A 12846-nucleotide genomic window follows, 5' to 3' on the forward strand; every position below is an offset into this window, starting at 1 on the left:
TAAAGAAAGGCAATATGTAATAGAAAAAATACCAGGCTCTGTATCAAGATACTAGGTCTCAAGATACAATTCTGATTCTAACCAGTACCTGAACCAGAGATCCACACTCTTCACACTTCCTACATTTAGCTGGTAACCAAGACCATCTCCTGATTATCTCTGCATGGGCTGAAACAGGGCAGTAGCCTCCTACCTGCTCCCCTCCCTTCCAAGTCCTTCCCTTTTCAAATGTTTCCTCTATGCTGCCAAGATGAGCTTTCTAAGAAAAAATCTGATCCTGACTCTCCTCTGTTGGAAGCCCATCAATTCTTCATTGCCTGCCAGATACAATCAAACTCTTTAATTTGGCATATGAAGCCCTTTCCAATCTGGCCATTTCTAGTCTAATGCTCCCATTCAGCTCCATTCCTCATTCCATGGGGGAAATGAATATTCATATTCTATGCTCATAAGTATGTTCATATTCTACACACTCCAGCCCCTTTAAGAAATCAGTCATGTTCCTGGAATGTCTCATTTCACGATGCTTTGGAACATACCATGTTCCATGCCTGAAATATCTTTCCTTCTATCCCCTTCCAACTCTCTAATCTCCTCCCCTTCCTTCAAGTCTTTTAACATTTCCTCTGTGCCACCTTCTCTGACAGCTGTCTTCAGAAGCTTCTTTCTTCCCACCCACCCCCAGCACAATCACCCCCTATTCTCTGCTCCCTCTGCATTAATCTTTACAAGAGTAGAGATGCTGTCCTGGAATTACCTGTCACAGCCCATGACTCTACAACTATACTTAATAGTATCCTTTAAAATGGAAACCATTATTTCCTCATCCCCAGCACCCAGTTGGTACTCAATAAACACTTGCTAAGTATATGAAATGTGGTCTTGGGTACATTTCTCTAACACTAGATTCTTTGTTTTCATGAGAGTTGGGCTAGAATACATCAAAGATCTTGGCTGCATCAAGTTCTATGTTTCAGTGTAGTTTTTCACAAATTATAAAAATATTTTATAAGGTTTTTAAAGAATAAAAATTATTGATTGATTGTTTCATCATCAGGATATCCTAAGATGTTAACAGACCTATATCAATATACCATTAAAATGGCAGTTGCCATTACTGAACTCCAAACCCTATGCAAGATACTATCATACATTCCCCATATTTGTTAATTTTATTTAATCCTCACATTACATAGATATTTCTTGTCCTCATCTTGAAGTAGAGAAAACAAGGGCTTTGAAGAGTTAAAAAGCCCATGGAGTTAATAAGTGCTGGAGTGAATTTAAACCCAACGCCATTTGAACCTCAAATATCTTCTCATCAACCTCTGTGCCAGAACTTAAGGAATCTGTCTAGGGTACAAGCTATATCTTCTCTACAGTCTATTCATCACCTTACTTGGTGCTTAAAGTTTAGTCACTGTTGAAAGGAAAGGCGGTAAGAAATTAAATCAGGTGCTTTTAATATGCAGATACAGTTGAAGAACACTGAATTTCCCATAAAGTTGACAGCATCCTTTGGCCACTGACATGCCTAAGCAAGGAGGCTTCTTGAATAAGAAAATTTGTATGAATAGATTTTTTATATTTATATTTAAGAATCTTTTTGATTTCAGAAGAAATAAACTTTAATAAAAGATAAAACGAGAGATTCAAACCCAGGATATTGCTTTGCCTTTGAATTGTTCTCTCTGCTAGACACGTTACTTTGTATTACTATTACTTTCATATTTTGTAATACTATTATAACAGTAAATACTATTACTCTTATAATAGTATTACTATTATAATTTAATTGAAAATAAATGAATCAAATCCTAAATGCCTTTAATAGTCTGCCATCTGCAGCATTTAATATAACAGTTTTAAAACCCATAAGATTCAATTCTGAAATTCTTTTACTAATATCAGTTGAAATTTCATTTTCTTCATGAAAGAAACCAATCAGGTTGCTGCAGAAGAAAGCGTTATCTGAAGCCTCTTTGACCACTGGGCTGTCTGCTAGGTAGCCAGAGTTTAGATATATAGCTTTAATTAAATAAAATGCTGGCAAAGGAAAAATACACAATGGCTATTAACAATATAATCATTTCCCAGTTTATCACAGTAAGGAACAACACTCAATTCTTGTTAATTCTTGCCTTCATGGCAAATATGCTCTAAAAAAAAAAAAAAGAAAAAAGATGCCATAATGGCAAGTGTTTGGTGGAAAAAGCCATTTATTTAATGAGTTACTTTAAGTGTAGTTGAATAATTCAACTTAAAAATATGGTGAGGTTCCAATCCTTACTGTTACAGCTAATTAACACACATACCTTGCAAAATCCTTGTCAAAGCTCCAAAATATACTTTAGAAGTGTTTTCCCAGTATACGTAACTTAAAAAACTCTCTAAAGAATACCTAATGAAAGATTTGATGGCAGTTTATTAGAATTCTGTCCAAAAGTGAAAGATGTCATAATGTTAATAAAATTCTGTAAACTTCACCTCAGGAAACGTAACTTGACTTCTTTTTAAAATATCTCTTTAGAAATGAATGCCCTAAGTCTTGTCTTTATAAGTTCTGGCAAATTCATTAGCTCTCTGAAGCTCAGTTTCCCCATCTCACAGAGTGGAGAATAGTAACACTTACCTTACAGGCACATTGTAAGGATTGCACCAAACAATGCATGGGAAACACGGTGACTGAAACAAAGCAGGCCCTAGATTTCTTTGCTTTCTTCTCTTTTCCCTGCTTTGTACCTGGGCAAAAGTCAAATTCCAAATTCAACTTTTTTTAAGGAGGTTGTGGGTAGGGTCACCAGATCTCCTCATGATACGGGTAATACGGAAAATGAAATAGGCCGAGGTTGTAGTAAAGGTCTACTCCTTAAGCTCCCTGTGCTTTCTCACAAATATTTTATAAAAGCTCATTATTTATATCTAAAGGGGTCCAAATATCCCTGCATCTGGCCCTGTTTTATATTTCTTATATTTGCCAAAATATAAGAAATTACTCAGACATGGTAATTTCTAAAACAGGGCCAGATGCAGTGGCTCACACCTGTAATCTCAGCACTTTGGAAGGCCAAGGCAGGAGGATTGCATAAGCCCAGTTCAAGACCAGTCTAGGCAACACAGGAAGACTCCATCTTTACAAAAACTTTAAAAAAAAATAAAAATGAAATAAAAAATAAAACTAGCCAGGCATAGTGGTATATGCCTGTAGTCCCAGCTATTTGGGAGGCTGAGGCAGGAGGATCTCTTGAGCTCAGGAGGTAGAGGCTTCAGTGTGCAGTGATCACACTACTGTACTCCAGCCTGGGCAACAAAGCAAGACCCTGCCATGAAATAATAACCTCTAAAACAGAAATCCAAAGAGAAGTTCTCAGTTTCATTTGTAGACCTCCAAAACTCGTAAAAGAACAAAAAGGCAAGGGAGTGAAGTGCTATAAAACATGCATGTATATGGTGAATGTATATGCTAATGTGAAATGCATTTAATATATCTATATAATTAGATTAAATATATACATTTATGTTAAATCTAAACATAAAAGCAAAGGGAATTAGAAAATACCAATTAATATTTTTCTCTTTTCCTCAATAATAAAAATATCAAGAAGTATGTTTGCAGAAACAGACAGATGAATAATCTTTCCAAGCATTATGTTTGATTTTCTATCCTAACTACACATTGTTAAACACAATAAACATTTACTAATCAAAGCCACACTATTAAGAAGGTATGGTACAAGGCAAAAGAAAAGCATCATTAGTTACAGACACATCTATCTTTTTAGACTAAGTATTTTCTCAACAACTACATTCCTATTACACATGATCAGCTAATAAGCAGATGTAAAACGACTAATACATTACTTAATTTAATTTGATTGGAAGAGATATCAAACAAGACAGTTTTTAGAAACATTTCTCTTCTCCTAAAACATTTACCCCAAAGTGTATTAAGTGGCTTCTAAATGGATTGGGTTTAACAGATCAGGCTGAAAATTGGGGGTAGTGAGGAGTATGGAGAAATGTGTTCTGAATTTTAATAGTATGTCAGCGTACATGGGTGAATCTTAATATGTCATTTTGAAAGTCACCGCATTTACTGCAAGAACCCATATGACACAGTTTCTCTGCTCAGTATTACATGCCATAGCAATAGCTTACTCAATACCAAATTGACGAAGGCCTTCAAGATGAGCCCGAGTTATGAATGGTGTGTAAATATGGCATTAAATTATGTAGAACAGCCAAGCCTCTTTTTGTATGTGGCAATACCACAAACGCATGTTCCCTCAATCTTTGAATTGAGATTGGCGTTTCTTTCTTTTTTAGGAATAAGGCTAAGATACCTACTCCTTCAAATATGTGGTCCTCAAAGAAGCTTGCATCTTGTATTAATTTGCATTACATCTCAAGAAGAGATTTTACTAAATAAAATGTACATTTAAAAAATGTTATGCTAGAGTAGTCTCCATAATGGGTTTTAGAATGTTTAAATGAAGATTGGGGTTGTAGGGAATGTGGAAAGAGCAGAGGTTTAGATGAGCACAACCAACCTTAGAATTTAATAGTAAGATATTAAAAACTGACCTTTTGGTCAACATAAACCCAAGACAAAATTTAAAATGTATTTGTTCTGTGTTCATTATTTTCCTGACCAACCTGACAGTTTAATCTTTCTGTTTATATTTTAAAAAATCCAATTCAACATTATTTGAATCACTTAGAATTTCAAGTGTCAAGGTAAAAGCTTAACACAATCTGACCTGAAATACAAATAGAAAACATCTCTCATCTCTTTACACTGAAATTCTTCCAAAAGGATAAGCCAAGCTCAAGCAGTGTCCTCTGATATATGCATTAAAAGTCACATAGGCAGCTCAGTTAATTTAAATTTATATTTAATATGTGTGTGTGTGTATGTACATGTATACACACACACACACACACACACACACACACACACACACACACACACACAGTTGAAACACAAACACCAGTTAGGAAACTGTGAAAGAAACAAAACCATGTATTTGTCCATTCCCAAAGAAGCAGGACTTCAAAAAGAAATGCTACAACCAAACAAACAAATATAAATACTAATTATTTTAGAAAAGCATCTCATAATTAAAGCAAGAAAGAAGAAACATTTAAAGTGAAAAAAGGCAACAAGTAACAAATATTTCCTGTTTTCTCCTATTGGAGGAGATAAGGCAGAATACCCAATTTCTTACTCAGATTTTTATGCTCTGGAGGAATTTCAGTCTTATCTCCACCAAGCAGATTAGACAATCATCTTTCAATGTTACCATATATTTCTAAAAGACATACAAGTACATTTTGTCACAATCCGAAAATCTACTCACTTCAGCATTCTGATAAAACTTGTCGGAAGCATGGTGATTTTTTTTAAAGCAAACTGATATACTGAACACCAAGTACATTGTGACATTTAGTTGATAGGACAGATAGTCACTGCATGCTTGACAGAATGCTTTCATGTAGTACTTTTACCTGGTTATAAATTATTGGTACTGCTATTTGCAACTTTAAAGATATGATTTACTAAAGAGAGAAGCAGAAGCATTCCCAAAGCAGGGGTGCCTTTTGAATGGTAAACGTAAGGTCACCTGCCAGAAAGTGTGCTGGAAAACGAATGCACGTATCTCATAAGGAAGTGGTTAAAAAGGGATGAATTCCCTGAGTCATTAAACAGGATACAAACCAAAGACAGGTTGTGCCACCTAGAGAAAAACTGGAAATTGTACATTGGTTCTTCAGTAGTGAGTGCTATTCAAAAGCCTGAAACTTTTAGTATGCCCAGAACCAAGCCACCGTCCATACCAACTCGTCGCACTGCTGGATTAGGCCCCCTTGACAACTATGCCTTCTCCAAACACTAAATTGGCCTCCTGCTCTCCTGGCCCACCTACCTCTGCAGTGGCTGTTTGCCACAGCCCGTGCAGCCCCTGCAGCCCCTGCATCCTGAAACCTATCCAATTCTAAAGCATCTTCCTTGAAGCCAGGACAGGACAGGGTAGAAGCAGGATAAACCCTTGTGGACCTTGCCAGCCAGCGTCCCTCTGGATGCTAGCAGAGCCACCAGCACACCCCGCTAGCCCCATGGGGCCTGTATAGGAAATTCTGGTGCACTCAGTACATCATATCCAGGTTACCAAGCTGAACTCCCTGGGCAACCTCTGCACAATCCAAACACCACAAAATGACCTCAACAGAACTAAGCCTTTAAGGTGCAAAAGGCCTTCAACTTTTCTCCCCACAAGTCACTTAAAAGCAACGTGTCCAGCACACTTGTCAGGCTGAAGCACAAAAGGTCTGCAAGGCACCAGGCACGGAGAGTCGCCTTTTGCAAAGAAAATAGACAGTAATTATGAAAAGCCCGCAGTCCTGCGGTATTAAACTGACAGCGAGGACTGCGCTGGGGCATAACTCAGCTCCAAGTAGTTACTCCCAGCCCCAGACCCTGAGCGAGAGGACAATCTTTTCCCTCTTCCCTCCCCCTCCAGAGACCTGCGGCAGCGCCCCCTGGCCTCCCCTACGCTCTTCCTCCTCCTCCTCCTCCTCCTCCTCCTTTATGAATCTCCAGCAACTTTGGGTTGGCAGCTCCGTCGCAGCCCAGCCACAGGCGGGGACTGCGCGAGGGTGGCCGCGGGAGGTGGAGGAAAGTTTGAAAAGTCACTTAAAGCACTGCAGTAACCCACCTCCCTGCTCACCATCATCACCTCCAGCACCCACCCCACAGACGGCCGCTCGGGGCTCCATGTGCGAGCGGGCCCTGCAGACGCTGGAGTTCCCCCTACATCGTCGCCAGAAAAATCTTTCCCCAAGCGAAAAGTTCGCTGCAGCACCGCCCCTCTCCCCTCCCCCCAGCCCCCCGCCGCCCCCCACCTCAAAGAATGAATCAGAGTTCGCAAGACGCCACCTGGATTCGCCCGCGGGCCCTGAGGGCGCGGCGCCCCTCCCCCGTCGGCGGGTGGACGGGTCGGGAGGGAGCCGGGAGAGGGAGGCACCGGGCGGCCCCGGCCCGGACCCCTGCCCTCCCTTCCCGGCCCCGCCGCCTCGCTCACCTCTCTCCTGCTCCTCCGCCTGCAAGCAGATGGGGATATTCTTCTTCCAGCCGGGCATGGTGTCGCTCCCTGCGCTCGCTCTGGGGCTTGCTCTTTCTCGCCGGCTCCCTTTCTCCCGGGCTCGCCGCGCCTCCTCGCTTGTCCTCTCGGGCCGCCGCGCCGGGGCTGCTCAGCGGGGCTGGGGCGCCGAGGCGGCTCCCGGGCACATCGAGGCGGCGCCGCGCGCCCCGCGCTCTCCTCAAACTCGCCGGCGTTTCCCGGTGGCGGCGGCCGGGCCGGGCCGGGCCCCGCCGGGCAGGGCTGGGGGCTGCAGCGGTGGCTGCCGCGGTGTGGCCGGGAGGCCGGGCCGGGCCGGGCCGGGGGCGGGGGACCGTGCAGGCCGAGAGCTGGGGGCTGCGGAGCCCCCGGGAGTGGGCGCCGGCGGGAGGAGTGGGCTGGCGCGGCAGCCTCTTTCCCCTCCTCCTCCGCCTTCTTCTTCCCCTTCCTTGTCTCTCCGCCGCCAGCAGGTGGGACTCGGAGCCGCCGCCGCACAAAGCTCCGCCGGCGGCAGGACTGAGGCTGCGGGCTCCCCGGGCGCCTTTCGGCGGAGCCTCCCCCGAGACGCGCGCGAGGCTGAGCGGGCACGGAGGGGGCGCGCGCGCTCACACCCTCCGCGCCCCGGGCGGCCTGCGAGGCGCGCCCGGCCCGCCAGGTACCAAGCCTGGCACCGAGCCGCGGGTGCGGAGCCCACGCCGCTCCACCGCGGCCGCCACTCCCTCCCTGCCTCCCTCCCCGAACCCAAATTGGCGGCTCCTCAGGCTTAGGCGACGACCTCGCTGGAGTAGGGGGCAGTGTCCTTCCCTCTAGTCCCTCCTCCACGCCGCTCTCCCTACGCCCTGGCTGTCGCCCCCTCCCCCAAGTTGAGACTTGTAGCTACGGATTTGCTAACTTCGCCCTCAACTGAGGGAAATAGCAACTTTCGGGATGGTCAGCGCTGGTCTCAGGAAGACGTTTCCTGGCAGGGTGGGGAGATCGTGAATGGAGATTCTCTTTTGTTTTAAACGATGCAGGGAGACCTTGGCTGAGTAAATATGTAATCGCTTTCTTCAAGCATAGGAAGGGTTTTACGATCAGGTTTTATGATTAGTTTCTTCCCCTTGTGATAGGCTCATAGAAAATCGGTGGAAAAATGAATCAGGTGGGAGGGAGACAGCTTTGTGATACAGCCTGAAAAATTCTACCCAGACGTGGGGCTCTTGCCTGTGGTTTCAAAACGGTGATGCTAGGAGGGGCTTCTGACAGTGCTCCAGGTAACACTCGGTGACTGTCCTGTGGGGTATGACATCTGCCTCTGCCTCAAGGGTAGGGGCTGGCTAAAAAATACCTGCCTCCCCCTCCGGAGTATCTGATGTGAACCAAAGAACGTAGGGCCCCTGAGGCTGTAACTACTGGTCTGTGGTTGTCCGGGCCTAGCCACTGCACTGCTGTGAATGACTCTGTCCTGCAGTTTATTTTGGCCTCTGAAGGAATTGCAGTTTGCTCTCCCGAATTGAGGACATTGGCTCACACTGGCCTGCTCTCCCTCTCCTCTTGGAAACACAGTAATACTGCCAGAGAGATGTATTAACTAGAAAAGGCTGAAAGATACAATCTTCCTCTGCCACTGCATAAGCAGTCTTACCGGGTGAGGACGTTTGCTTCTGCTGCTGTCCCTGGCCTGGGTGGCTGTCTGTCATTATAGAACTGCCCAGCTGCCAAATCAAGTGGCTATCCCTCCTAAGCAATGGGGGGAGGCTCAGGTCCAGAAGCTTCAAGGATAGAGGAACTGAAGAGCTAAATGAAGAGCAGAGTCAAAACATCCCAGGGGGTTATCAGTAGAAATCCTGACTGAGCTGTTCAAATCTTCTTTCCAGACTCCTTGAGAAGTAAAATCCAGAAAATCAATATGAACATCACACCTGTTGCCTTTAAATGGCCCACCCTTCATCCTAAAATGAACAAGATTCCTTGGGTACTTTAGTCTTGTCCTAACCTTGTTTCAAGGTCTACTCCTGCCAATTTTATGTAGAGAAAGGTATTTGCCATTGATTTCCCAAAGCGGCAAGGCCAATCAGGCCATAGCAAAGGCATTTGATATACGTATACAAGCAAAGACCTAGGTTTTGACAACAAAGAAATGACCACAACATTTTACAGCATCTTCTATAACATTTATGTGTCTGTAGTGGGTCTAACAAGAAAACCCACACAATAAAGGCCTTGTGTGGATTGGATCATACTCATCAGTTATAGTGCAATCAGCAGTACACTTGTCCTGCCAAGAAGAGTGATGCATTACAGTGGAAAGTTCCAGCTTACACCTGTTAATAGTATTTTAAGTCACATAGGCAAAATTCCTGCTATGTGGTAGACTCTGGACTAAAAGCTAGGGATACAAAAAGAAAATTAGGCCCAGTGTTGTGGCTCATGCCTGTAATCCCAACACTTTGGGAGGCCAAGGCAGGAGAATCACTGGAGCCCAGGAGTTTGAGATCAGCCTGAGCAACATGGTGAGATCCTATCTCTATGAAAACAGTTAAATAAATTTTAATTAGCCAGGCATCACAGGGCCTTCATTCTAACAGAGTGTTATGACTTCTTAGGACTGAATTTCATGAGTTTGAGGAGTCCCCCAAGAGAAGTAAAATCCCAGCTGTTATTCTGGATTTGCTCCAGGGCCTAAAACATCCACAATATATATATTTTTAATCGTGCATTGACTTTTTATGAACACATGCACTGCATACCAAACAGGCACCTGAAATTTTCAATAGTGCTACCAAAAACCAGCACTTATTTTCCATTGCATACAGTGAATTTGAAAACTCTTTTAAAAACACCTGATATGCACTCCTAGTGGGTATCTATGAATTCACTTTACCTGACAAATCCTCTTTCAACATTCAAAATGAAAGAAACTTCCTTGGATAGTTTATCATCTTGGGGATAAAAATAAAAAGAGGAGGAAAAAAGAGAATGAATTCATGTTGTTTTTACTTTAAAATCTTCAGTTAGGAGAACATAATGGGAGAAAGAGGAAATATGGGAAAAGAAGTAGCTCTAACTAACATGGATCATTTAAGTAAGGTGTATGAAAGCAAACAGGAAATTCACCTAAGAAAAAATATTAGAGTATGTTTTTTAAAATGACAGTATAGGGCACAGAGATTGTGATGGTTGATTTCATGTGTCAACTTCACTGGTCCAGTGGAGATCCAGATATTTGGTCAAACATTTTTGGTGGGTCTGTGTGGGTGTCTGGGGTAAACATATCAGTCAAATCAGTAAAAGGAGTGAAATAGATGGCCCTACCCAATGTTGAATGGACAGTGGGCCTCATCCAGTCAGTTGAAGACCTAAGTAGAACAAAAGGGTTGACCCTCCTTCAAGTAAAAGATAATTCCTCTTGCCTGATAGGGCCATATGTTTTATCATGCATTCAGACACAAATTGCTGGATCTCACACCTGTTGCCTTCGTACTGGAGCTATTCCATTGATACTCTTGGTTCATAGGTCTTTGGGCTCAGACTGGAAATGCAGTATCTGCTCTCCTGGGTCTTTAGCTTGCCCACTCACGCTGCAGAGCTTGAGGCTTGTCAGCCTCCCTAGTCATGTGGGCCAATTCCTTACAATAAATTTCTTCCTATATGTATATGCATCTTATGGGTTCTTTCTTTGGATAACCATAATACAGAGACCTGAGTTCAAATCTTGTTTATAGCACATACTATCTCTGTTACCCTGGGCAAGTCTAACTCCATGTCACCCATGTTTGAAATGTAATACCTACATGGAAATGGGGGGGAGGGGAGGGGAGGAATTAAATGAGCTGATATAAGTAGGGCACTTAGCATAGCACATGATATATATAATTATAGGTAGAAAAAATTAATAAATTGGTTTAAAAAAGTTATGAGAGTGGATTCTTGGGATTCATGAGTTTCTAAAAATACAAGAACTCCCTAAAATCGCATGGAAATTTTTCTGTGTCTGTTTATGATTCCCGCCCAACACACACACACACACACACACACACACACACACACACACACACATACAGGGATAAAAGTTCATAGCTTTCAGCCGGGCGCGGTGGCTCAAGCCTGTAATCCCAGCACTTTGGGAGGCTGAGGCGGGTGGATCACGAGGTTAAGAGATCAAGACCATCCTGGTCAACATGGTGAAACCCCGTCTCTACCAAAGATACAAAAAAATTAGCTGGGCATGGTGGCACGTTCCTGTAATCCCAGCTACTCAGGAGGCTGAGGCAGGAGAATTGCTTGAACCCAGGAGGCGGAGGTTGCGGTGAGCCAAGATCGCGCCATTGCACTCCAGCCTGGGTAACGAGCGAAACTCCGTCTCAAAAAATAAAATAAAATAAAATAAAAAAATAAAAAAAGTTCATAGCTTTCATCAATTTCTCAAAGAAATACTTAATCCAGAAAAAAAAAATGAAGATTTCTGATAAGCATGAAAGAAAGGAAGACTCCATAAAAGACAATTAACTTTGGGTTTTGCTGAGGAAAGAAAAGGATTAATCCTAAAGAAATTCATGTAGGAATTGAGCTTTAGGATTACTGACACTCACCTCTCCACTCTCTGTGCCTTTGCATTCAAACTTTTCAGAAAGTCAACTATATCCCTGACATCCAAGTTTTCAACTCTTGATTCACACCTAACTAACTGCAGTTTCTCTTTGCAAAAGCATTGTCATCATTTCAGGTCCCTGCTGCAAAACCTGAGGCACATTTTGACTCAGTCCCAAATCCCCAACTGGCTACCAAACTCTTTCAAATCTACCTTTGAAATAATTTTGGAATCTCTCTCCTTCTTCTCCATGGCATTGCCCTGATTATTGACCTTGTCTTTCACCTGGACAATCCTGATAGCCTTCTCCAGGTTCACTTCTTCAGTCAATTCTTACTCCAAACTGCATTGCAGTCAATCTTATTGTTGTATTTGTTTCCTTTAAATAAAATGCCAGTCCAGTTTCTGCTGTCTTCAAGTCTTCCAGATATTCCTTATACCTATTCTGTCTTCTGCCACAATTGTTGACACGTGCGCACACACATCCTTTCTTCCTTTCTTGAACTGTCCCTAATATCCCCTTAAATTTGCTCTACCCTGTATTACTTCCATTTCCTAAACATATCATGTGTTTCTACACTTTACACCTTTGCTCATTAGGACTAAAATAGGTTGAGTGCCTGAGGCTGAGAAGTTTCCTGATAACTAATATGTGCTGGAGCCAGAATTTGAGTCCAGGGTGTTGGGCTCTACAGTTTCTTGTCTTTCTACCCCACATTGAACTACTCACTTTCATTTCTGCCCAACAAATTTTCATTTCTACTCACTTTTATTTCTACACAACAAACTTATTCTACCTATTCTTTGCATCTTGATTTTTCCCATTTCCCCTACCCCATGCACTACCATGTCCTTGTTTATAGTATTTTAGTTTATCTTATGCATAAATCCGGTCTATCCTACTATTCTCTAAGCTCTATAGGAAAGTATGTAGTAAATAACCTGATTCTGAAGCCACAGATTAGGTTCAGATCTCAAATTCTCCATCTGAGTGATCCTGAGCTTTTCCCTGCCTTTGTTTTCTTATCTGTAAAATGGGGATAATAATAGAACCAATCTCATATCATTGTGGGTGGATTAGATGAGTTAGTGTATGCAACATTTAGACCCAAGTCTGATGCATAAAGAGAATCCAATAAATTTGATATATTATTATAG

General features: G+C 42.8%; 1 protein-coding gene across 4 annotated transcripts in view; it reads right to left on the minus strand.

The window, feature by feature from the left end:
- GRIP1 (glutamate receptor interacting protein 1) overlaps positions 1 to 7663 on the minus strand; it is a 713425-nt gene extending 705762 nt beyond the window's left edge. For 2 of the 4 annotated variants that reach the window (XM_074402865.1, XM_039472176.2), the window contains exon 1: positions 7083 to 7662. In XM_074402865.1, coding sequence (XP_074258966.1) covers positions 7083 to 7140 — 58 coding nt within the window. In that variant the 5' untranslated portion in view covers positions 7141 to 7662. Of the gene's footprint in view, positions 1 to 7082 lie in introns of all 4 variants that reach the window. The other 2 variants (XM_039472175.2, XM_039472177.2) reach the window with 2 other exon arrangements.
- Between the last annotated feature and the right edge of the window lie 5183 nt (positions 7664 to 12846).

The sequence above is a fragment of the Saimiri boliviensis genome, chromosome 7 (assembly GCF_048565385.1).
Source record: "Saimiri boliviensis isolate mSaiBol1 chromosome 7, mSaiBol1.pri, whole genome shotgun sequence".
Classification (NCBI taxonomy): Eukaryota; Metazoa; Chordata; class Mammalia; order Primates; family Cebidae; genus Saimiri; species Saimiri boliviensis.